The sequence below is a fragment of the Marmota monax genome, unplaced genomic scaffold (assembly GCF_021218885.2).
Source record: "Marmota monax isolate L192 unplaced genomic scaffold, Marmota_monax_Labrador192_F-V1.1 WCK01_AAM20220418_F8-fsc00027, whole genome shotgun sequence".
NCBI lineage: Eukaryota > Metazoa > Chordata > Mammalia > Rodentia > Sciuridae > Marmota > Marmota monax.
In genome coordinates, this window is record NW_026694617.1 from 5,777,987 (window position 1) to 5,804,782 (window position 26,796).

At 40.6% G+C, this 26,796-nt stretch overlaps 1 protein-coding gene across 3 annotated transcripts in view; it reads left to right on the forward strand.

Moving 5' to 3' along the window:
• Positions 1–270: 270 nt before the first annotated feature.
• Positions 271–26,796, forward strand: part of Cav1 (caveolin 1) — a 32,468-nt gene continuing 5,942 nt past the window's right edge. Inside the window, exons 1-2 of one of the 3 annotated variants that reach the window (XM_046422437.2) lie at positions 271–420; positions 1,798–1,962. In XM_046422437.2, coding sequence (XP_046278393.1) covers positions 391–420; positions 1,798–1,962 — 195 coding nt within the window. In that variant the 5' untranslated portion in view covers positions 271–390. Of the gene's footprint in view, positions 421–940; positions 1,138–1,797; positions 1,963–26,796 lie in introns of those variants that run through there. The other 2 variants (XM_046422438.2, XM_058572119.1) reach the window with 2 other exon arrangements.

The following is a 26,796-nucleotide window of genomic DNA, read 5'->3' on the forward strand; positions in this document are numbered from 1 at the left end:
TGAGATGATGCACGGCGAAAATATTCGCCCTCCCCAGGATGCCTCTCCGCGGTTCATAGCTGGGAAAATGTTGCCCCAGGTCTAAAATATCTGCCCAAACAGCCTGGCGCGGGTGAAAGGCTTTCTCACTTGCTCTGGGCTAGCTGTGGGCGCTCCCCGCCCTCTGCTGCCAGAACCTTGGGGATGTGCCTAGACCCAGCGCAGCGCACGTCCCGGCCAACTGCGAACAGAACAAACCCCTGGCGGGCAGCCAGGAGGCTCCCTCCCAGCCACCGCCCCCCGCCAGCGCCTTTTTCCCCCCCATACAATACAAGATCTTCCTTCCTTAGTTCCCTTAAATTACAGCTCAGGGAAACCTCCTCACAGCCTGCAATCCAGCCACGCGGCAGCATGTCGGGGGGCAAATACGTAGACTCCGAGGTAGGCTTGGGTGTGGGCGCGCCAGCCCTGGGTGCAAGTGGAGTGCCTGCTTCTACTATCTCCCACTCCAAATATTCCGGCTGCTTTTCTCGCCCTAGCCCTCTCCACTTCGGAGCACTCCTCTCGGGTTGGCACCGCCAAGGAATGGGCCTGGGCGGGGAGGTGAAAAGAAGCCAGGAATGTTTTATATTTTCCTATTGGGGAGGGCATCAAGGGAGCCCCTGAGTAAGGAGACCACGGAAAGGGGGGTCGAGGTCCTGAAGTTGGATCTGCCTGCCGAAGGCAGGTTCCCGGATGGGTCCAGGGTGCTCCCTTGACACGGGGCCCCAGAAATCTATCCGCTACGGTGTGGAAGGCGGGGAACTGGAGCGCAGGGTTGGGGGTCATTTACCCTTAGTTCTTAGGACAGTCCCTGCCAGGCGTCTGGACCGGCTGGCAGGGGAGGAGACGCGCGGGCGCACGAGTGTTTGCGATTTCCTAAGTTCTTGGGCCATCTCAAGAACTCTTTCCCTATCTCCAAGGCTGCAGAGGTGTGCAGAGGTGCACGTTGCGGGTGGGAGGAATCTCCCTTCCCCCAGCTACCCCCACCCGCAGTCGTCTCTCCGCGCTCCGGCTCAGCCTGGGTGTGAAGACCACGTTTTCCCAAACGCAGCCTCTGTTCAGCTACCCACCGGCAGCCTGGAAGGGACCTGAGGGTGGGTCGGGTCAGTCGTGCAGGTGAGATAGAGTTGTAGGGAGTTTAGGGGGTTTGGCATATGGTTCTTCCCAGAGGTAGGTGTATGCGGGATTTTTACCATCGCGGAAGTGGGGTGGGGTAGCCATGGAGATACAAAGTAGAGAGAGGGGTGAGGAACGGCGGCAGGTGCGAGGGGGACGCAGCCAAGAAGCATCGAATGTGGGACACTTTATGGGTCAGGAGATTCAGTTGGATCTTAGGGATAAAGCTGGAAGGGGTTATGGGGGCAGGGGTAATGGGCCCGGGACAGGAAAATGGAACAGGTGAAGTACTAGGGGCGAGGGTGGAGTGGCTGAAAAAGGGTCAGAAGAAAAGGTAGACGTCCTCTCCGGTGGTCCCCACGGGTTCCGCAGGCAGGGCGGGCGCAGGCCGGGGCTCGCCCTGACCCCTGGTGGCGGGCGGGGGAGGCAGGCGCTCCCTGCCTGGTACCGAGGGGTGTGGTGTCCTCTCCTCGATCCTCTTAAAAAGCTTGCAGTGCGCAGGAGTTTTCTGTGAGCGAAGCAGTAGCTGTTCAAGCGGTTAGTTCGATTTTGAGCTCGAGTTTTGCTCCGCCGCCAGGCTGACTTCTGACGTTTGTTTTTCCTTTTGATTTTTTTTCTTCCCATCGCGGTTGCCACCCTCCCCCTTCTGGCCCTCCGCAGGGACATCTCTACACTGTTCCCATCCGGGAGCAGGGCAACATCTACAAGCCCAACAACAAGGCCATGGCAGACGAGATGAACGAGAAGCAAGTGTACGACGCGCACACCAAGGAGATCGACCTGGTCAACCGCGACCCCAAGCATCTCAACGACGATGTGGTCAAGGTAAGTCCAGTTGGCCAGAGACTATGCGATGTGCCCGCGGGAGGCCGCTGTCAAGGGCCCACTGCCCTTCTCTGGCAAGCAGCTGTGCATCCTTCTCTAACTTACACACACACACACACACACCGTTTTCTGGGCTTGGTTTGTGGGAACTCCTGTGGTCCTCAGAAATGTCACATCTCCCTCCTTCCTCCTGCTGGTTAGTTCAGTTGGAATTTAGCTAAAAGGAGTTTTGTAGGAGTTCACGTAACTACACATTTCTCCTGACAAATAAACCTCCTGACCTCAATCACAGAGGGGCCCACACTTCTTGGTAGGGGAGGATGATTGGACTGCATTCTCAGGTTGAAATTCTAATGATGAGTCCCCTTTGCACATTGAATTAAAGCAATAAAATAATTGTGCCAAAGGCAAGAGTCAGAATGGGCATGTTCCTCCAGCTAAAATAACCTGAACTGATTCTCTTAAAAATAAAAATAAAAAATGATAGAAATGCTGAGGACTGACAAAAGTTATATATTTATAAATTTTATGTGATATTGTATGTACATATGAAAGATATGGTAACTAGGAATTTTAACTAGAAAGATATTCTAAATAGAAGAAAGTGGCACTTGTGCAGAAGTAATCCAATTTATAAAACCAAAAATAATGCCCACCTCTTGATTTTGCCTCTGGATACTTCTAGTTAGGTGTGAAAAGTTGCCTCTTCAGTGATGACCTGGGTCAGCCTGCCCTGAGCTAGCAGGACGTTTGAATTATGGTTCCTTGTTATACTTTCAGGATGTGCTTGGTGGCATTGAAGATAGATTGTCTGGATTATTGGCCAAACTTGAATCTGACACAGTGGTCAGTTTTTTATTATCATGATGTTATTCAACTTTGACCTTTTTAACAAATTCAGTGGGAGGAATTTATTGTCTGAACCCATTTGGATTGGGAAATCATGGATTTGAGCCATCCCTGGCAAAGGATTTCTTTGAGGGGCCAGGGAAGGCCAAGGAAAATCCTGGCCTCTAGGGAGAATATGAAGTCAAAGTTCTGAACAACCTCAGAGCAGCCAATGAGGTGGATGAGCAATTTCCACCCACCCACCTGCTTTCCATCTATGGATGGGAGGAGCCGCAGAGTCTGTTCACAGTTATGAATAATGCATTTCAATAGGGGGAACAGTTTCATCTGTAACTGGAAGGAAAGTATAGCTGTCAGAATTGACTTGCTTGGCTTGCTGGTAGAGGAAAAAGGAAAATTGGAGCATTCACAGATTTTTCTATTAGCCAGATTATGGAGTTTTTGAGAGCCCCAGCAACAACAAAAGTACCTTATAAACTGGGAGTTAGAATTGCTAAAAACTTTTTGCTAATCACATTACCTTAAAGGGGAGAGGGCATTTTTCCTTCTCCTGTAGCTTTGGACAAGAGGGAGAGTTGCCAGGAAAAGAGGCAGATTTGAGAAAGGGCTCACTTCACTGGATCCTCCCTGTTGTTCCACTGCACTGTGAACGGGATTCCCTGGAGCAAAGCAGCCTCGCGGGATGAGTCAGAGAGGCCAGCAGTGTGGATGTGGGTCTCCACACATAGCATGACTAAGTTGAGAAAGAAAGGCCCCACTGGGAAAAGAGGCTTCAACACAGATGGAAAAAAGGCATAACAGGCTTGGAGGAAATAGCGGTTTACAAAACAGCATTTCAAAAAGTAAGTGTGGAGATCTTCAAATTAAAGAAATTAAAAGAAGAGCTAAAGCAAGCTCCTGCTGGCCTAAAGAAACCAAACCCTGCCCACTTGCTCATAGAGCTAAGAGCAAAACAAGAAAGTCAGACAAGAAAAATCTACCTTGAGAAGAATTTGGCAGGATCACTAACTCAGATGCCCCACCTAGAAGGATTGACTTCAGAGAATGCCCTGCAGAGATACAGAGGCCACAGATGCAAACTAGGCCCAAACAGTGGGTGGTGGAAGGGGACCTACCTATACTTATGAAGACTTATGTTAAAAGTTTTATCTTTGAGTCCAAGCTCAAATGTAATGATAAAATAGGGAAGATCCTCTCCCTGTTACCATGATGGTAAATAATACATTTCCCTAAATTTTACTTTTGACATCAATTTCTTAAATAATAAATAATTATTCTTAATTATAAAGACATCTAAAACTTTACCATGAATAAATGGTAGTTCATAGCCTCACACAATGATAAAGAGACAGTATTGGTGGAATCTACTATTAAAAGTACCAACCAAGTAAGGAAAGTTCTGTTCTAGTAGCAAACAGCCTATAAAAACTGGTCTATCCAATAAGGTAGTTACCAGTCACTATGGCTATTTCAATTTGAATTTCACATATTAATATTAAGTGAAATGTAAAATTCAGTTCCTCAGTCATACTAGGTATATTTCAAGGGCTCAGTTTGTGAGTATAGAAGCATGGATGTATTACATTTCTCTATCAGTTGGTCACAAGATGTATAACATGTCATTCACCGCAGAAAACTCTATTGGATAGTGTGTCCTACTAGAGTGTAACATACATTTTTAAAATGTCCCCATACTACGAAGTAACAACTCTAGATATAGAAGAAATGAAACCCGATATAAAATATAAAGAACAACATTGTGTTCTGTACATATTCGTTCAGTCCCGTAAAACAACTATTTAGGAAGGAAAAAAAAAACTTGTGAATGCTGTAAGTTTGTATTTCAAGAAGGTGCTAGAAATTAAATGAACAATTTATTTATTTATCTGCTAGAAATTAAAGAGTACAATTTATTTCCAATAAAATTATTTTATCTTCTAAGTTTGCTGCTCCACAGTATGATATACAAACATTTATCCAAAAATATTGTGATTGTGAATATTTTCTTAAATTTCCACTGATTGAAGTGGGAACAATCTCAGAGATTTCATTCTCTTCCTGAGATTTCTGGGTTTTGTTTTTGTTTTTGTTTTATGTTCACATTTTCTTTTCTGTATTCATTATGTACTTATTTGGAATTTCTAAGAAAGAAAATGGCTTCAAGTTGATGATTCTGATGTCACATTAATCATCAATAAATTTATTCATCAAACTGTTAGGCTATCTTATGGAATCTAGAGTATATGCTTTGCTACATGATTCCTAAAATAAAGCCCAACAATCGCAGTTATCACAGTTAGTGAAATGATACTCCCAATCACAATGATAAGTCTCTGCCAAATAACAATGGGTCCTTTAGTTTTGCCTTGACATAGCTAGATTTAAAATTTGATTAACCCATGTTACCCTCTTCCACATTTTGTATTTTCACTTTCTTTTATAACTGGCATATTGTTTTATTAGATCTCGACTGTAAACCTTCTCATTATCATTTTAGAAACAGACCAGAGACATACTACAATAAATCAAAAGTAAATAATACTGAATATTATGCAATATTCAGTATTGATATTCAGTGAATGGTATTGATAGTAAATGTTAGACCCTGCTGTGAACAGGGTAATGGGTGCAGAGAATGCACTGTAGATGGTTTAATGGAGGGGGCACAAAAGAGGTGCAATCTGAGTTGGGTTGTGGGGAATAGATGGAATGCAAATAGCTGAGCCAATCAGAAGACGCCATTCTAAGTGATCAAGGCATGGCGATAGGAATGTCACACACAGGGAAGTTTTGGTAACCCATTTTGATTGGAATTTGGGAATTTATGTGACAGAGGGGTAGGTGATAAAAATAAAAGGATTGATCCCGGACAAATGCCAGAGTACTGAAGCCAGTATTTATGGTGTTTGAACTTTCTCACATCAGATGTGAGAATCTCTAGAATACATTACGCCCAGGTTTGGCATGGTGAAGGTGGGCTTTTTGGAAGATGATGCTTATGAAGGCAAAGGATATGATGAAAGATAACCATTCTGGATAAGTAAAAGAGTCAAGATGTACAGATGGTCCCTGACTTACAATAATTCAACATGATTATTTGGCTTTCTAATGGTGTGAAAGCAACACACATTCAGTAGAAAGTGTACTTCGAATTTTGACCTTTTCCCAGGCTGGCAAAATGTAGTACAATGCTCTCTTGTGATATTGGGCGGTGGCAGTGAGCCACAGCTCCCAGTCAGCCATAAGACCACAAGGGGAAATGACAGATATTCTACAGTGTACTATGTGGCTTAAAAAAAAAAATGATACTTGGTAGGTTAGATGTGTTAAATGCATTTTAAACTTATGACACTTTGGACTTAAAATGGATTTATGGAACCCCATGGTAATTGGAGGACCATCTACAATTGTACCAGGGTCCAGATGTGAGATGAAAAGATTAGGGCATGCATTGAGGATTGAACCCTATAAGCATTTTAAGAATTTTAGGGAACATAGTGGTTATCAGTCTGGCCTCCAATTTCTCCTTTTTGACCTTAATAGAAGTTAAGAGCTAACGCAGCTTAAAATTTTAGCCATTTTTTTCAAATAGTTACTGCTCAAAACAGTTATTTCGAAGTATATCATGAAGGAAGAATAGACAAGACAATGTGATTGATTCATCATGGATTATTGTCATAGGGAGAAATTAGTTTTGATGAGTCTGAGATTAGCACTGAGACAAATCAGAACATCTGGGAGGAGGTCTTTGTTGAAAAATAAAAATATGTAACTTTATTTTATAAAGCTTGAATGTAATGATTCTTAAGTATACAGACAAAAAAATATTCGTTTTTCTTTTTGTACGGGGGATTAAACCCAGAGATTCTTTACCACTTAGCTACATCTACAGTCCTTTTAGTTTCCTTTTTTGAGACAAGATCTCACTAAATTGCTTAGAGTTTCACTAAATTACTGAGGCTGACCTTGAACTTGTGATCCTCCTGTCTTAGCCTCCTGAGTTGCTGGGATTACAGGCATAAGGCACCATATCAGGTCCCCCAAAATATTCCTTAGCCATGGAGGAAGGGTGCATGCTATGCTACAAGGCAATCAGATCAGTTTTGGTTTTAACATAATAACCTAATGCCTCTATGTTTCCTTTCAACTGAAACATGTTCTACAGAATTTGGTGATTAATGTCAGCATTATCATCACTTATAAAATTATGTTTATCTTATATACTTATCCCCAAAGCATATGATTTAAAATATCAGATTGTATCAAAGTCCTTGGTACCATGTTAATATTCTCTTTTATTGGAATTGGCATTGGTTTTGCTTGCTTGTTTGTTTGTTTAAGAGATAACTTCTCAAGATGGAAATTGATATTCTGTCACACAAGAAATCATGCATGGAATTCAGAATCCCTTGCCTATAAAATAGCATGGTCATCTTTGGTAGAAGATTATTTTCACATTACTGAGCTAAGAATGACATTGCAATGGGGGACACATCATTCATTCTTAAGCATCAGACATGCTTTCAACTTTAATCAATAAGGACATGCATCCATGCTTATTAAAAGAAAAAAAAAATTTCTCTATCTCTTAGCTCTGGAAAACAGTGAGGAACTAGCTCAATTTTGATTTTTAACTAAGTATAATTTCATACTATTTATTAGAATTTAAGACAAGGTACACCAAATATCTTTCAATTATGAAAAGGTTCATGATGCAAGATATTCTTTCAGTTAACAGGCTGTTGGCTACATTTTAAGAGAGTTAAAATATGAACAGCTGCAATAGTGAGCAGCACCTGGAAAGTCCAGTAATTTCAAAAAGCCACCTGCTTATGCATCCTGCCCACTCAATTCCACAGAATAGCCAACACTTTCATACTCCAAATGAGACTGCTTTTTAGTTTGCCCTACTTTAAAAATAAGTTTTCTATAATGAAATGCCAGAGACAGCTGGTCCCTGAGAGATGGGACTCCATGCACTGACCTGTGATCCTCTGGCCAGGGTTTGCAGTGGAGAAAGAGCAGAACTTAGAGGATGGTTTATGCCAGTAAACAAAGCAAAATAAGGAACCTCTATTATTTTAAACAATTTGCTCCTATTTTAGTTCTATAAAAATTGTAATTAAATTGTGGGAAACATTTCAGTTCCTTTAATATTTTCTCTTCCGTATTCAAATTTAGCCAATAATGACATGCATCCATGAAAAAAATTAAAAGAAAAAAATACTTTTTCTTCTAATCAACCTTTTATCTTCCCGTTGACAATTTGAAATTTGCAGCCTTTTTAAACCCCATAACCTCTTTACAAACCCAAGAGGATTCTTAAATTTTTCTAGGAATCAGAATGGCCAAAGGAGTTTTAAAAAATATGGATGCAGGGGCCTACCCAAAATCTATTAGTTTGGAAGATCTAGAGTGGACTCTGATTACCTTTATTTTTCAGAGCTTCAAATGATCATTCATTAAATGATGACACTTAAGTGTAGTCATGTAGATTTAGAAATGATTGTACCAAGGTTGGTTTAAAGATACACACCCTGTGGATTCCACTCTAAGAGAACAGATGAGTCATATGGTAGAGATATAGCTGTATTCCCTGCCAGAACACGGTTTGAGGGTTGGACTATTTTAAATCCTCCAGAGAGTTTTGAAACACCATGAAGGGTTCCCAAATCAATCTTGCTCAATGGTCCTCCATCTCTTAGGCCATTTGGGCTTAAAGCCAACTGCAGGCTTGAAGCCTCAGGGTGACTGAGGAGTAGGGTGGCCATATGTTCTAGGTTGTTCCATATAGGCACCAAGTAACTCCCATAGTGCCCCTTTCACATTCAGAAATGTCACAGTTTGGAAGAAAAAATAATGGTCACAAGTGGATTGGAAATGAATGACCTGTTACTGATTGTTGCACTTGGAGCACACCAGAAATCTCTACTCACACTCATTTTTAGAAAGAAGCTACAGAATTTCCACGTACCAGGCACCACATGCCTCTTTCTTCCCCACCTCATTCTCTAGTGCTACCCTCTCGGATGTTTCATCACAGCAATCAGGCTGTCTACTCTACCCTCCACCCTTAGTTTCTTTCCCTGAAACACAGGGTTAATAAGACTGACATCCTTCCATCTCATGTTTGTCAGCTACTCCATCAAAGATTAAAATGTTTAAAATAGTTTTAACTATTTTTTTTTCAGTGAGTCCAGGAAACATAAAATGGCATGCTTTCACATGAACCATTGTTCACGGTGGGGGAAGTGTTCTGTCTTAAAGGAAATCTGCATGATCCATGTACTATGCAACTACCAAGGGAATTAGTTGGTAGAACAGATTTACACCTGCACAGAATACATATTTCCTGCCTCTCACAGGAAACGTGTTGATGGTTCAGATATAAAATACATCTTGTTTTCTTTATTGAATCTTGAGATGTTGTCTCTTGTTTGGTCATTATTTCATGACAGGGAAGTAAATATTCCAAAATACACAACCAACCAAGTTTTCCCTTAACCATTGTTAGCTGTTTTGGCAATTAAGAGCCAGGCATTTTTAATTTTGAGGTGGTTTAAGTGAATTTTGATGGCAACTAAATATGCTTAATATTCTATTTCATAGCAATTTAAAAGTTAAACTTTTAAAAGCTGAATTTCATTCAGTATATAAACCTTTTCTGATCCAAGTAAGGCCTTTGCAATACAGATGGACATTGATGGATTTTATGTAAAATGATAAATGGTGTCTAGAGATTGCACTGGGTCATATATGTCACAGCTATCAAACACAATCACATTTTCTCATTTACAATGAGTAATGAAAAGATTCTGAGCCCAAACAGTGAAAAAGTAGGAGATTGGGAAGCAAAGAAGCAAAGATGAAGAAAGTTTCATGAGGCCCTTGTCCCTGGCCTGCTATCTGCTTTGTGCTGGACTGGGCTACACACATCCCAACTCCAGGATTCAACCTCTTCCATTTCTTTGCACACTTCTGCCATGACCAAGGACCTGATCAGACTCAGGTATAGACTGAGTAGTTAAATTACAGCTCCTACTCCCCATAGGGTTTAGAATTTAGTGGGGAAACATACATGTAAATAAATCTGAATGAGATCGTGCAACTAAAAGATGGGCCCCAATTGGGCACAAGGCAGAGAGTTTTCAGCTTCAAAGCCAAACATATATTCACAAAGAAAGTGATCCCAGTGGAAAGAGCAGCAGGAGCAACCAGAAAGATAAGGGAGCCTGGCACGTGCTGAATATTAGCAGCAAGTCAGAGTGACTATGTCAGGGACACAAGTGGGAACCAGATCAGCAAAGACCTCCTTTGCCCAGCCAAGGCATTTGTCTCTTTGTAGGCAGCAGTGACACCCTGAGGGGTTTCTGGGACAGGGAGTGTCCAGAAGGGATACAGCCTTTCAATGGCCAGCTTCAGTGTATGATGTTAGAAGTGCAAGTGGAGTGAGACAGGACGTGGGATGCTTCCTGCAACACTTCCTGCAGGCTGGGTTGGTAACACAGGTTGTTTAATGACTCCTTCAGTGGGCCCATGTGCTGGGTACTATTATTAGCATCACCATCCTATTCATTTTGCAGGTTTGGAAACTTAGGATTAGCCAGTTGCTCAATTACACAGGTAGAAAGTGGGGGAAGCAGGGTTTGAACTCAGACAGTGAAATTTGAAAGCCCGGCTTCTTGACCATAACTCCCTGTAATGAGGCACAGTCCAGATTGCTAAAAGATGTACCACTGCTCTCACATTCATCAGACAGCAAATGGCAGCAGGGATTCCCGCCATGGTTTGTGTTGGGAGAAACAGGTTTGTGAGCCTAGAATCAGACTCCACATCCTAGCAGGTAGGTGGGGAAGGAGGAGAAAGACCAACGTAAAACCCCAGATGTCAAGGAAAATAGAGGCTGGGAAGATAAGTTCCACAGACCAGAATGGGGTGTGTCTCAGGGATGAGAAGAGGAACCAGATAAGTTACTAAGTGACACATGAATTACCTGACTCTTTAAAGGGCCCAGATCACCCTGCTTGGTCCGGGCATCTGGGGTGGGGCTGATCTTGCAGGGTTGCAGGGAGGGTAAGTGTGAGGGAACACAGCAGGTCCCAACAGGAACTAATCAGCTTCTTTGAATGTACTCAGTTTGTCAGTTAAGTTTCTACAGACATTCTTGCCACCAAACCTTCCATTGTAAAAACAGGAAGCAATTGGGGGAAACCTTAGTTTTCTGCTGGTGAGAGAAAGGCCTATTGAATCCCTCAAGCAGTTTCTCCAAGACTTCCTCCCTAGAAATTACATATTTGTTCTAAAAAACAAACACCAGAAGCAAAGACAGACTGAACAGTGCATTTCATAATGCATCATTAATCTCTCAGAAGAATACTTGAAAAGTTCCATCAATCATAACTTACTGCCTGCCTTTTCTACATTATTAGCAGTGATGCAGGGGTAGAAATGAGCCTACCAAAATATGTCAAGGAATGGGAATTGTATTCACCAGATTTCATCACTAACAATATTTGTTATCTCAACAACACTTTCTTCTTCACTTGATCCTGAGAATCAGGCTTTTAAATAGGAAGAGAAATTGTGACGTGCCGCTGATGCACCGAACCACTTTGGGTTCGCTTTTTTTTTTTAAATATGTTTTTTAGTTGTTGATGGACATTTACTTTATTCATTTATTTATAGGTGCTGAGAATTGAACCCAGTGTCTCACACATATGAGGCAAGTGCTCTACCACTGAGCCACAACCCCATCCCTGGATTAGCTTTTATTCGTCTAGTTAAGAAGGTCTGAGAATGTGGGTCATTCCCATGCACTGTTCAGAGAATACACTTGACCAGTATTTAGATGAGATTGGGGGCATTCAGGTTGGTAGGGCCATGGACTCAACCGGTATTTAGGAAACATGGATTCCTTATTAGTCACAGAGCAGGTCATGAGTCCTACCTTCGAAGCCACAGCCATCTGCCAGGCTGGTCTCTGCTATCTGGGCCTCCTCAGAATCAGCCATCTCTTCTATTTTTTTCCCACTACATTTGGATTTTATCTTGGCTGTAGCATTTATCCAGCTATTCTGCTTTATTGTCCTTCATTATCCACTTTCCTCTTTCCCCCTTCCCTCCCTACTTCTGCACATGTCCTTCCTAGTGGGACAATTTTTCTTTACTCTGTAGCTGCCCAGTGCCCACAGGAGAACCCAGGATCCCATGGAGGTAGCCATCAGAAAATGGAGACTGAATTGAATCAACACTCTGAAATTGCTTTGTAAGTGAACAAAAGGGCTCAATAGACTACATGATTGAATCATTTCCTTTGCTTTTTTTCTCTCTATTGGCCATATTTAAAGACTTTTTAAAAATCCAAAACATAAATAAAAATATAAAGAATATTCACTCTACTTACATAAGGGAAAAAGCATGTTCGTGTGTGTTATATATTTAGAATATTCATTTTTTAAATTGTTTTTAAATCCCCAGTCTTAAGAAGACCCAAGTACATCTCTTTTCAGCCTTCTGGTAATAAGCTCCTGGGGCCCTGGAAGATAAAGCTAATCTCTTGAGTATTGTGGTAAATTCCCAGGATGCCATCCACTCTGGCTTAGCATTGTCCATCTAATGAGACTAGAATGAGATGTGTGCAGGCTGGAGTTGGATCTCAGGCCACCTGAGAACTCACTTGCCATAAAGGGATGGAAGGACTCCCTAATGGAATCCACTATCTGTCCCTCCAAAATGGCAAGATTCAGAGAAATGACTAGATTAGGCGACAGCCCTAAAGAAAATTCCAAACTCTTCCATACCTGGGGGAGAAAACCGTTTTGGAAAATGCAAGCTTCTTCTTTCTCTTTGGCTTTACTACTTCTAAATGTTAAGTACACAGACATCTGAGATTTTACTTGCTGGGAGGCTTCTTTCCACCTCCAAGGTGGTCTCTTACAGATCTCAGATCTCTTTTTAGGGAAAAAAGACAAGAAAAACAAGGCAGGCAAAACATTTAAGTGTCTCTAGAAGGGATCAGATAACTTTCATTTATTACTGATGTCTGTGCCAACTGAAATGAATGTTAGCTCTTTTTCCAGAAGGCTTCCTTCTCTATTCTCCTATGATAGGAATGGATTCACTATAATGTGTATACAAGTAAGACTCAAAGATTTGACCTCAAATAGTTTCCCTATCAACAGGCTAAGTATAAATATCTGGGTTGTTATTCAGTCAAGAATAGGTAGGACTAGGAAGCCGTCATCAGAAAAGAGTGACGATGTGTAAGGTCAGTTTTAGGTGTGACTTGGTTTTTAACATACAGCCAGGACCACAGTCCTAGCACATTTACTATTTTATCAGAGACCAGAGTGAACAAGTTAAGAGGACTCTCAACTTACAAATGACACCAATTAACATGACCTTGTTAACATCTACGATAAAAATAATATCAAAGTGACTTATGAATTATAAATAGCCCATTAAAAATAAGATAAAGACCCATACAAATTGCAGTAATATTAAAGAATTAGAAATAAAATATATAGATGCTAAGTAGGAAATAAATAGGTAAACATAAAAAATAAGAAAATATCAAGAGATGAATGTCATTTTGGAGAAAGCCTATAATGTGGAAAACCAAGATACCTGATGAACATAATAGAAAAGGAAACTCTTTATAATAATTCCAAACAACCAAGATCTCTGGGTTGAAAAGTACTATTGTAAATAAATCCTTAGATGAATCCCCACTGCACAGCCCTTAGACAATGGGAAACCCAAACTAAGTTTGTCATTGTTCTTAAACATTAATCTCTATAATAGAATGATACTTTATTTATTTAATTAATTCATTCATTTATTTTTACAATACTGGGGATTGAATCCAGAGGTGCTCTACCACTGAGATACACCCTCATCCTTTTTTAGATTTTATTTTGAGACAGTATCTCACTAAGTTGCTGGCCTCAAATTTGTGATCCTCAGCCTTCTGTTTAGCTGAGACTACAAGCATATACTCCAGAGCCTGGCTACTGATATTTTAAAGAAAACAATGAAGAATCTAAAAAATAATGTAACACACAAGGTTCTCCAACTTGCTATCTTCAGACTCATTATAAATGGGCTTCTGTTTTGATCTTATGAGAAGGCAGAGATTCTGGAGAAGCCCTGGGGAGAGCAAAGTGCAGGTGATAGAGAAATCCCCACGTGGTGCTAGGGTAACACTGCTTGTCTAGATGACTTGTTGCAAGGGTTGCAAAGGAATGTGGACCAGACCAACAACTGCCTTTGGTTATTGCCAGGTTATCACAAGATTTACAAGAAAACATTGCTCTGACACAGTCACCATTCAGGATAAGAACTAAGGGGAGGGCTAGTGTACTCAACTTAAAAAAAAAAAAAGTACTGTTATGTGGGGAAAATTCTTTCAAGTAACAAGAGTAGTTAATCCAGAAAAAGTCAAAAGAGGTTGTTTGGTAATTGTTGAGTGTTAACTTCCTTACATGTACAACTCCCCAACACTTCTACCAGTTATTATTCAGTCTATAGCAACCCTTACACACACCCTCATGAAACACAGACATGCATATGAACACTTTTCTCTAATCCAGCAGGATAACTGGTTTGTAGGGGGCAAAGGAGAGTTGATGTAGCACTGTTTTAATCAGCAGTTCAGAATGCTAGTGGTAAACATTGGAAACAAAAATGCTGAAAAATACATGCATTGTATGTACTGAAAGGTCAGCATGAAACGTTATCTTTATGGCAAGCCTGCCCATCCACTCCTCCTACACACTACATATTCACAGGACTCTGCAGCTTGTATAAACCCCATTGTGATATAAACCCGTGAGAGATTGTAGTTTCTGCAAAGGGTGGCCATTCTGCAAATTTAGACTAGTGGCTCCTCATCCTGCCTGCACATCATCTGGGAAACATTTTCAAATACTGCTGTGCATACTTATCCCTAGAAGCTCTGATGTAATTGTCTATGGTGGGACCCAGATTCACTTATTTTAATTTTTTTAGCTCCCAGGTACTGCAAATATAAAGCCAGAATTCAATTTGGTGTAGACTCTCAGTCAGAATTTCTTAATAATAAATTAATAATAAAATAAATAATAATAATTTGATAAAATAATAATAATTTAATGATAAATAAATAATAAAACTGTATCATGATAAGACCTTCAGGACCATAAGAACCACAGTGGGGTGTAATTATTACTTTATTAGGTCCTCACGGGGCAGGGGGTGGTCTTAGCATTTTCATTGGAATTTGATATTTGTCACACAGATTCCTATTGAAAAATAATTTCTGGAACTCTCCTGTAGCAACTGCATGAAAGATACTTTGTATATAGAATAAAGCTCATATTACCTTTGTGATCCAGCTCTGTTGTTTCTCCCTTATCTTTCCCTGTTCTTTTTATTCTCCATAAGAAAAAGTTCTGCTGGTTCAACCCACCCACTTGGCATACCTGTGTTCGTGCATCAGGGATACTGGAAATGAAGCTGGCAATAGGCACTGGTTTTTCTCCTAAAGGTGCTGCAAAATCCCTGCAGTGCCAGCAGTTCTGGGGAACTCAGGAACAGGAAGGTTGTCACTCATCTGTCTAGTACCTGGCAGAGAAGCGACACCATGTCATTGGGAAGTACTTTACTGATGTGGATCACTCCTCAGAACAGATAGGGAAACCGAGCCTCAGAGTAAATCTGAATTTTAGTCCCCTCTTGGGCCAGATCTCCAGGATTACCTTGGACCTTGAAAAGTCATGTGTACTCCCTAGACAGCAGTGTCTTCACTCACAACAATCAAAATGCAGAGGTATACAATCTCCAAGTTGCTTTCATTTCTAAAATGGATTCCACTGGACCAGTGTTCATAAAAGATGGAAGCATAAAAGTGCATTGGACCCACACAGGGAGAATGACAGGACTTCTCCTCAATGGCATTTTTTATTACTCTTTTCCTACATTTTACTGGTTGGCATTCCTCACTTTTAATATTCAGACTGTGGGATTTAATTAAGTCATCTTTGAAATACTGAGCTTACAGATGGACCTCTGCATGCAAATGTACCACAAGTGAGCATTTGACACTAAAGAAGATCAAGCACTGGAGTCCATTTCCTCCTCTGATCTGAGGTCAGTACTGTGTAGTCTTTCCTTTTATTGTCCTTGCCTTCAAATTGAAGGTTTAAGTTCCAAGAGGACCAGAAAGTCAGTTCCAAAGCTGGCTACAGACTTACAGTATTTTTATTGTTTTTGCAACCTGCCAATTCACCTTAATTCATATAACAGAGAAATGTGTAATTACTTGCAACTTCAATTAGAGCAATAGTTTGAAAAAAGCCTAACTAATAGAAAATGCTCAGATGACGACAGTTGTCAAATTCACCTAGATCATGTGGCCATGTTCACGAAGTTCTTTTAACAGCCCATCTGTGAGCAATAGGATCAGATGACTAAGAGCGACCAGGCAGAAGCACTATTACTTTGAGTCACATTTTCCCATTGCCCAGCTGTAAAGTTTGTTTCTCTCTGACCCATATAAAGTTTGGCCTTTAGGGCTCTGTATGATTTTAATCACATCACTTAGCATCCCAGCTGTATGATTCTGAAGGTAAACATGATGTCTGAATTCCAGGCCTCCTGCACACTCTTTGGAACCTATCATCTCTTCGAGCAAAGCTGTGTCAAAAATCTGTAGGTTTGAATACAAATTTTATGATAAGCAAAAACTGTAGACTATCTTCCTTGTGATTAGTCACCCTTTATTCGTTCTTTTATGAAAATCATGCCTGGGTTAGACAAAATAGATACAATCAAGGAATGAATTATTAATCCTTGAGCCAGAGAAGAACACATTCAGAGCTCTCTTCCCTAAAGGAGATATTATCGGGATGGTGCTCTTGTAAATAGAAGAAAGAGGTAGAGATAACTTAACAAATGGCTGCGTTCACTAAGCCATTCATGTATTCAGCAATATTCACTTAGTACTACTACATTTCAGAAGTGTATTTGTTAACAGAAATAATAACCACACACAATCAAAAATATATCACATATGTGATAGGCTGGACAAAGGAAAGGTCCAGGTGAGAAAAGAGGGTGGGAGTTAGAAAAAAGATTGTGAAGAAAGAACATTTAGGTTAAGACATTACAAATAACTCAGAGTTAGCCAGGTGAGGAGAAATGGCTTGAAACATTGCAGGAGTGTTCCAAGCCAAACCTAGAACAAGTGGGTAACTCTGAGGCAGGAAAGGGCTTGCGGCATTGTCCTGAGAGAATATTCAAGATTCCAGTCAGAATTCTAGAAGGCAGTGATTTGTGAAGCCAGGCATGTATAACTAATTAAAAAGGAAATGACTCCATCTCTTACATTAAAAATAAGGGAATGTTGCTGAGGTTGTGGCTTAGTGGTAGAGCACTAGCCTAGCACATGTGAGGCCCTGGGTTCCATCCTCAGCACCACTTAAAAATAAATGAATAAAATAAAGGCATTGTGACTGCCCACAACTAAAAATATTTTTTAAAAAATAAGGGAATGCATCCCAGACCGAGGACCCTGCCCTCCATGGTAATGATTCCTGGGTGAGCTTGAAAAGCCGAAAGCCATCTTTGTTTTATTTGCACTGCCTTGTGAAAACATAGCCATAGCCAGCCCTTCAACCCTGAGCTGGTCCTGCCTTCTTATCTAACTTATTACATCCCCAAAGAGTAGGTACATTCCAAATATTGAATGAATGAATGAATAGGGTCACTATAGTGTAAACCCAAAGTCCCTGTGAAACATAAGCAATCATTCTAGGATCTAGATATTTCTAAACATAGGGTCCTGTCTCATTACATCATATTATGATTTTCTAGAGCAGGGTTCTCAGCCAGGTGCAATTTTGCCTCCCCTCCAAGAGGACATGTGACAGTGCTGAGACATTTTTAGTGTCATAATTTGGAAGATGCGACTGACATCCAGTGAGTAGAGGCCAGAGAGGCTGATAATCATTGTAGAATCCACACAGCACAGTGACCCTTTGCTCATTCTCCAACAAAAGGATTGTCTGGCCCCAAATGCCAGGAGTGCCCAGGTTAAGAAACTGTACTGTAGAAGTTGTGGACTGTGTCCTAATAGTCACCTTACGTGGAGTATCAGATAGTCTTGTACAATGGGCGAAGCTTATCCTTGCTTAGACATGGCAAGAGCCCTGGTGTATATCTTATCCCCTCTTTCCAAGCAGTGTTCAGAGATTTATTTTATTTATTTTCTATTTGTTTAATAAACAGACTCGAAGCACTGCAGGGAAAAATATCCCAGCAATGAGGTAAGACGAATGCTGTTAGCAACCCTAGTTTCACTTAACTGAATGGTAGGAAGCAACCTCTGCCACCAGGAAGTGTAATGTAGAAACCGAAAGATGTTAATGGTGTTTAAAAAGCTCTGGTTCAAAGAAACGTGATTGCAGACCAATGTGTAGCTTGAAAATAGTGAAGATATTTTCTTGTGTTTCTGATAAAATACAGCTTATATTTTCTTCAGTGTGGTAATCATTCATATCTGTCCATGACATGCCCAGAGGGTTAAAGAATAACAAACTCCTAAGTGTAAACACAGAATTCAGTGAGCAAACCAGACTTCTGGATGAATCCCTTAATTGCATATTTAGAAAACAAAACAAAAAAAAAGCTTTCCATGCATTACATGAGGCAGTATTTTCTCCCTGGGACAGAACCTTCAATACTCTGAAGGGCCATAGTTATTCCTCTTCAAGGATGGCAAAGACAAGTGCCACCAAGGTATCACTTCTCTCTCTCCAAGTTCACTGACTCATCACTGAAACTCCATGTTCCTATTGCTGGCCCTCGCTCAGCCTATTTTTACACTGTTCTGTTCTATGTCACTTGTTTGGTGACACTCAACATCAACAAGTGCCACCAAATAGATACCAGAAGGCTGTGGAGGGAAAAAAAAGAAAGAAAGAAAAGAAGAAGGAATCCAGAGATGTGCAGCCTGCTTCATACAGATTCATCTACAATGGGACATTTTTCGTGATAATGAAAACCGAAGTTGTGTGGACAGGAGGGACCAAGTTCCCAAAGAAGGCTCCTGCTCAGCTGGTATACAGTACACCAAGTATAGCTTTAGGTTCCCACCCAGGATTGTCCTAAGAAAGGGTGGGCAGCCTGCAGGAAGAGGCATAAAAATACTCTGGAACCCCAAAACTCTTTCAATGAAGATAGGTTCAAGCAACTTCAAAGGGGATCTGTATATATCACCTGGGGCTTCCCTCCAAAATGTCACACACTGGGTATCTAAGAGCCACAGAAACTTTTGGTCTCATCATTTGGATGCCCAGAACTCCAGAATCTTGAGGTCATAAGGGCCACACTCCCTCTGAAACTTATGGAGGACTCTTCCTCGTCTCTTAGCTTCTGGTGTTTGCTAGGGACCTTTGGCATGCCTGGGATCACTACTCCAGTCTCTGCCTCAGTTGTCACATGGTCTTCTCCTCTGTGTTTTCATATGGCCATCTTCTCATAAGAATTCCAGTCATAGTAAGTGAAGGCCCACCTTACTCAGTATAATGTCTTCTTAACAAATGACATCCATAATGACCCTGTGAACAAATAAAGTCACATGATCAGTGGGGATTAGGACTTCAATAGAGCTGTGGCAGCAACACAATTCAATGCAAAATAGGATATAAAACTAGGAAGGTGTATCCATGTTATCAGAACAGAGAGATTCAGCTTCAATTTTCAAAGTGTGTTCTGAACCCTCTTCAATTTTCAAAGTGTGTTCTGAACCCCAGAATAATTCATACTCCCTCCTAAGAAAAGAAAAAGATGGAGAAATCTGATGTCTGCCTGCAGAGGAAAAAAGAAAAAAGAAGTAAGATAAAAAGGAGAGAGAGAGAGAGAGAGAGAGAGAGAGAGAGAGAGAGAGAGAGAGAAATAATCCAAAACAAAGAGAGCCCATGTATTTGGTATTGCCATCAGTTTCTCTGACACATCTGTGCAATCATTCGCCAGAGCATCTTCTGCCTTGAGGCATACTTGGCTACTGTGTACTTCATGGTATCAAACTCTAGAGGGGTAATTGACTTGCTGGTGGTAAACTAATTCTTCTTGCTCATTTAAAAGCAGAACACAAAATAAGAAGCCACCTATGTGGAAGAATTTTAAGAATGCCAAAAGGTTCTTTTTCCACAATATCTTCTCCATCTTCCCAGTACTGTTATTGAAGTGCCTGACATTTCCCTACTACTCCTGGCCAGGGCTCTTGGGTCAGAATTCCTGGTGTCACAGACATTGTTCTAAACAGTTTACATAAGCTAACACATATAAAATTCAGTCCAGCCCTAGGAGGCTGGTACCATTTTATTCACATTTTTACAAATAAGAAACCAAGGCACAAAATTGGTTAGTCATTTATCTGAGAGAGCACTGCAGAGCAGGAATTCAAACTCAGCTCTACGCTGTTAACCAAGAGCTCACATGGCATTTCTAAGTCCTTTCTAAAGCAAGACAGTCACGTATCATACTCACTCAGATCTGGGTGTCAGGTTTTGTAGATGCTTTTGCCTAGCAGAGAATGAAGCCTAAGCTAAACTTCATTTCTCAAAGTGTCCTTATGGGGAAATGTGTTAGTTAGCTTTCCATCACTGTGACAAAATAACTGGAATAAATAACTTAAAGGTGAAAAGGTTTATTTGGGGCTCAGATTTCAGTGATTTTACTCCATGGTCGCTTGGACTTGTGGCTTGGGGGCTGTGGCAGCACAGTATATCATGGTGGGAAGCATGTGGTAGAGGAGGTTGTTCACCTCATGGTGGCCAGGAGGCAAAGAAAAGAGGAAAGGAGTGGGATTCCCCACTCTTCAAGGGCCTAACTTCCTCACAGTAGCCTCTAGCTCCTAAAGGTTTCACCACTCCAAATAGCACTTCAAGTTGGCCCCCAAGCCTTTAGCCTGTGAGCCTTTGGGATCATTTAAGATCCAGATCATAGAGGGAAGGAGGGACAGCTACTTGGATCCTATCCGCAGACAACTGATTCAAACTCAAGGTCCAGGAATCTGTATTTTAACAGGTATCTTCAGAAAATTCTTCAATATGCTAATAATATTTGAGAACCATTGTCCTAAGAATAAGGTCAAAGTCAAATGATCCAACAGTCCTGGCCAGAGAAGAGTGAGGTCATAGGGAAGTAAAGCTAAAAGTGGAGGGTTGAGAGCAGCCCCTTCCTCCTTCCTCCTGCATGATCACACGCCCTTTCCTGTGGAAATAGTCAACTGATAATTCAGCAGATGCATTTTCTGTTAGTTTGGTTGGGAAGTCTGGGTGCAAGTAATAGAACAACATTTGGGGGGTTTTGTCCATTTTGTAAAATGGACAAAATAGGACCTATCTTCTAGGTATTCACATCTTAGAGACATATAGTACTTAATAATGTAAATTATTGCAATTCCAAGACCTCTGAAAAATTCTCTTGCCCCATAGTATATACACCACACTGTTGCCTGCAGCCCATTAATGACACAAAAAGATAACTAGAGAGGATCCTCTGCTTTCCCTGCACAAGACTGAAGAGAGGCACCTAAATTCATTCTAAAGTACAAATTTCCTATGGACCTTTTTGCCCACAGTAGGTCACATGCATTCATACAGACATGCCTTTTTGTGCATGCACGCGCACACAGACACACACACACATACACACACAGAAGATGTGAAGAAAAGTGGAGGCTAAAGGCACCAAAGGACAAGTTCACTGTCTTTCCTTAGCCCTTCCCCAACAGGACTGGGCCTGGCTGCTTCTTCTACCTCCTCCCTGGGGCTCCATCCTTCTCACAATCCAGTGCTTTCAGGCCAGGGCTACACAATCATAATTATTCAGATCACTGGGACAAAACCTAATCAAGTTAAAAACATACTTTAATCTGTATTTTCAAAATCATTTTTCCTTAAAGGTGACACTTGGAGCTTAAATCACGTGCTTCTCTGTGTGTAGGCTTCCCAGGCTGACCAAGTCTCCAACCTCTATTTCCTGTTGAGAATGGTGATGGTATAAAACTATGGTGAACAAGAAAGTCATTTGGAATAAAAAAGGATCCAAAAAATAAAAAGATAAATAAAATTACATTTGTGATACCTGGCAAAGAATTCTTAAGAGATAATATGACTAGTGAAATGCCATGTATCCCTTCATCTTTTAAAAAAAAATATGATGCAACCAAGAAATGTTTATTTGCTAATTCCCATGTACGTGGCACTGCTAAGCATTATGGAAGACAGCAGATGGTTTCAATAGACACAGGCTCTGCTCTAAGTCCTGGTCTTGGTCTAGTCACTTATTACTTCTGACCTTTCCATAGTCTTAATGGGAAATAAGATCCTGTACACCATTCGGATTGTGAAGATAACCTAGAACTTATTAAGTTTGTAAAGAGAAGCAGACAAGGGAAATTGGGCATTATAAATGTAAAATATTATTCCAAGCCTCCATGATGACTGAGAAGCAACAAGAAACAACTCAGTCCAAAGGGAGACATACTGGGCCCAAGTGGGAGGCCCAGGCCTGAGACTGCAGCTTCCTCCGCATCCTACATCTCCCACCCCAAAACTTTTCACTCGCTTACAGAGGTAGATAAATACCCACATTTCTGCCGTCTTCCATTTGAAGCCCTGGTTAGCAAAGGATCCTTCTCACTTCCTCCCTAAGAAGCAATCTTCTGTAGGATGAAGTGGCCTAGTATCTACCACTTCAAGGTAGCCAGCCTTCAAGTCCAAGAACACATATCAATGTTCCTACCTCAGACTTCTATCCTTCCTAAAACTTCGGGTGGATCACACTGAGATCTCTGTACTCACAGGGACGAACAATTCATTCTAGGACTCCTGCTTTCAGTACAAGCTGTAAGAACACAGCAGCCTCTCCTCAACAGTGCCAGTTTGGCCCAGTAAAGTTCATCCCTGAGAACACATGGGTTTTAGAGCCAAGTTCTTGTGTTCTGGTAACATTTAATTGTGCTGTTTCTCAACGCTCCCTGCACCCACACACTCCTGCACAACATTTATTCCATCAGCTTCAAAGGCAGCTCAACATGTTGGAAATATGTGTGGGAACAGAGAAAGGAATTGGAAATTGATTTAGACCCTCTCTCCATTTGACTGGGTTTAGTACATACATTAGGATTTTAGAAATACATATTTGATTTTTAAAAACATGCATTTGTTTATACTGAGTGTAGAATAATGAAAATAAATCATTATTTATTTTAGGAATTCTATTGTCTGAGTGTTTTTCATAATAAATAATGGTCATTTATCCTTGTCCAAAAACAAACATTTGTAGGTTGAAATGAGGAAAAGCTTTTCCAAGAGCATTTCCATTCCTTTATCCATTAGAATCCAGATGCCATCCAGCACACAATGATGTCCTAGGAAGAAGCAGGATGAAACCCAGGGCTGTGAGGCATGGAGTAGAGAGAGTGGCATAGACAAAAAGGAACTGATATTAAATCTGAAAAGCCATGGCATACACTAGCATAGTCTACTGCATGAGAAAGGAGAGAAATCTTGTTAAAAATACAGATCCGCAGGCCCCACCACAGAGAGTCTGAGTTGAGTCTCAAGTGAAGCCTGAGAATCTGCATTTTTAATGTACATCCTTCCTTGTCTGGTTCTTTTGTCACACAATTCTCTTGTCAAGAATTCCTGAGAAGTAAGAACCTTATATTATGCCTTCAGGAGCAATATATTTAAGAGCCTAAATTTGGTGATAGATTTTCTAAATGGAGGTGGCTCTTAATTTTTGCAGCATATCTGGTTATAAAACCAAGTTATTTGAGGTATATGGGTGAACAGTGCTACACAAACACTAGAAAATAGCCTAAATTTTTTCTAATATTATGTTTGGTGTGAATTATAGAAAGTTGAAAATGCTATGTGTCCTTTTATTTCCGGACTTTGCCTCAGATCTTTTCTGTAAGCACATAAAATAGAAAATAAGAAATGATAATCAAAGTGATTTGTTTTGTAATTCTATTCTTTGTCTCTAGCTGCATAACAAATTTATCCCCGAAATTTTGTGACATAGAATGACAAGCATTCATCATCTTATATATTCTGTGTATCAGGAATCAGCATGACTTGGCTGAGTAGTTGCTCAGTGTCTCTCATAGGGCTACAATCCAAGTGTCAAGGCTGGGGTCCTCTCAAAGGAGAGTTGAGAGAGGATTTACTATGCCAGGGCTCCCTCACATAGTGGATTCAGTTCCTGTTAGGCGGTAGCACTGAGGGCCTTGGTGACTCCATGGCTGTTGGCTTCCTTTACTTCCTCTCCACATGGACCTCTCCACAGGGCATCATCATGGCAGCTGGCTTCCAGCAGAATAAACTGGACAGCAAGATAGGCAAGCAAGACAGATACCCAGACATTTGTAATGTCATCTTGGAGGTGACACCCCATTGCAATCGCCATGTTTTATTATTGATAAGTAAATCACTAATTCTAGCCCACACTCAAGGGGAGGGCTTTACACAGGGCATGAATTCCAGGAAAGGGAATCATTGAGACACTCCTTAGTTGCTGCCTAACACATCTAAATGTACTTTTCTAGATGAAAAAAATATATATATTAAACAGTTTCACACATAGTTTGTTAGCCTACTCATGCTTTCCTAAAACTATGGAAAGCAAACATGTCCTGATACAGATTAGGCAGCTTATTGTGAGGAAAGAGTCTAGTAGTGTTGGAAGGAAATGATGAGGTCAGAAATGGGACCCATATTTCTAAACAAGGAGAGGTGTACACTATGTTAACCAACTGGAAAGGGTGTTCTAGGAATAGTTCCAGCCACAGGTAACTAAAAATAAGTGTGTATGTGTCACTTAAGAAGTCAGGGGACCCACATTGCTGCATTATTTTGGTATCTTGATAATCACAAAAGCTGCAATTCTTCTAATCTCTTATCCTTTTAATCATACAAAAAAGTCACCCCATGGTCACAAGATGACTTTCTTCACCCAGGCAGCACACCCAATTCTAAGCAAAAAGAAAGGGGCAAAAAGCCTCTTTTCATAAGGAAGCAAGACCCACCCACCAGTCTTCCTCTGAAATATCATCGGTCAAAATAAAGTCACATGTCTACACTGAACCAATGATTCACCAAAAAGGACTAAGTGACAATGTTAAGTATAAATCAGCCATGATTTCCTATGAGATCAAAGGATTATTCCAATTACCTGAGTCAATTAGGAATCTGTAGCACAGAAATGGGACTGTGAATGCTGGCAGATAGTCTTCAATAAATATCTTCAGTATTTTAAAAATATGTTCTATATATTCAGTGAAGCCCAAAAGTGTTTAATTATGTTCTAATATAATACATTTCATATGTTCCAACACAATCACAGTTTCCACTGAGACTGAAAAGATATTTACCTATAGAAACAGAATGTGTAAGCATCACTGTGTCTGAAATCTTAGATTTATTTAAAGTTTCCTTCTTGAAAATTCCTTATTCAGAAATAAAATGTCCATATTTTGAGATAAAAAATGACTGTGCTTCTTTTAATCCTGTGTACATATAAACTGTTTTAAAATATTGCCTTCAGATAACATTTAACAGGATGAAATCTTCTGAGATTTACTGCACAAGCCAAGTATTATCAAAACACAACAAGACAGATTGCTTTTCTTGACATCTGCTGCTAGATTTTTTTGTTAACTTATGTTTCTGAAATTGAAGCATCATAAGCCAGTGCTGTACAAAGGTATTTGACATCATTTATAAAAATCTAGTAATATAAACTGTTGACTCCTTATAAAGCATCTATTGAGACAAAAATATCACTGAAGCACGTTCATGCTTTTGGTCTTTAGGTCTGCATAATGATTCTTGCCAGAAGAGCACTTGTTCCATAGACTGTGGAACAGAAAATCAGTTCTTGGGAAGAGCAGCTCAGCTTCATTGGAGGCATCCCATTCCCATTCTGAGAAATTACAGGAATCTACACCTATTGGGCTTTGGTTTTGTTTTGTTTTTAAGCACATTTCTAATTCTTATTGTACTCCAGATCTCAGTAAACAGAAAGTACTTCTCCAGGGGGCAACTTGTAGGCAACTGGAATGAGTGCCCTAGGAAACAGAACTTATCATGATTGTTTTGATGAGAGATTAATCAAGCTGATGCTGCACGTAAGGCAATGAACACACTGGGGACTGGCAAAAAGAGGCACTATCAATCACTCAACAGATAGACCTGTGGGGTCTCTTGAGAGCAAGATGATGTTGAAGTTCAGATGCAAACCTAGTTTCCTTTCACGTGGTCCACAGAACATAGCAGCAAGACTGTTGGGGCATATGTGGGACAGCAGCAGTAATAGGAAAGCACAGGAGAGTTCCTGAGCCTCAGTTCCAATCTTGGGTCTGCCTTTAAATGGGAAGGTATCCTTAACTCAGGCAAGTGACAGCTGTGGTCAACAGTTTCTCTATCTCAAACAGGACTCCACTTCTTTAAGGATCCTTTTAGCTTTAAATATCTATGAACCTGCTGAAATAACTGTGCTTTGATTGAGGTGGGATTTGGAACTGCCTTTGATGACATAAGTGTTCAGTTAGCAGAACTTTATTGGGTTCAGTGCATTTTGAATGCAAATCAAAATGTACAATGAAAATATTTCTAAAAATATTCTTCCCAGTTTTCTTCATTCTAGGTGATGTACAAATATGCCTGTGTTTACATTGTGAAAAGAATAGTACTCCTAAGCTCGTGCAGAGATAACTTTCAAGTCCATGCCTTAAAGACAATACATGTATGAGAAAGTAGAGAAATGAATGGGATAGGCAGAGAAGGTACAGGGAGGGGGTGGAATGAGTTCCTAAGGAAACAATGTGGTGCAGAAGGCTGGACGTGGTCCTGGGAATTCTGAGTTCTAATTTCAGCTTTTCCACTGACTCACTTGGGACCTTGAGAATGTCTGGCGCATTTTAATCATCCT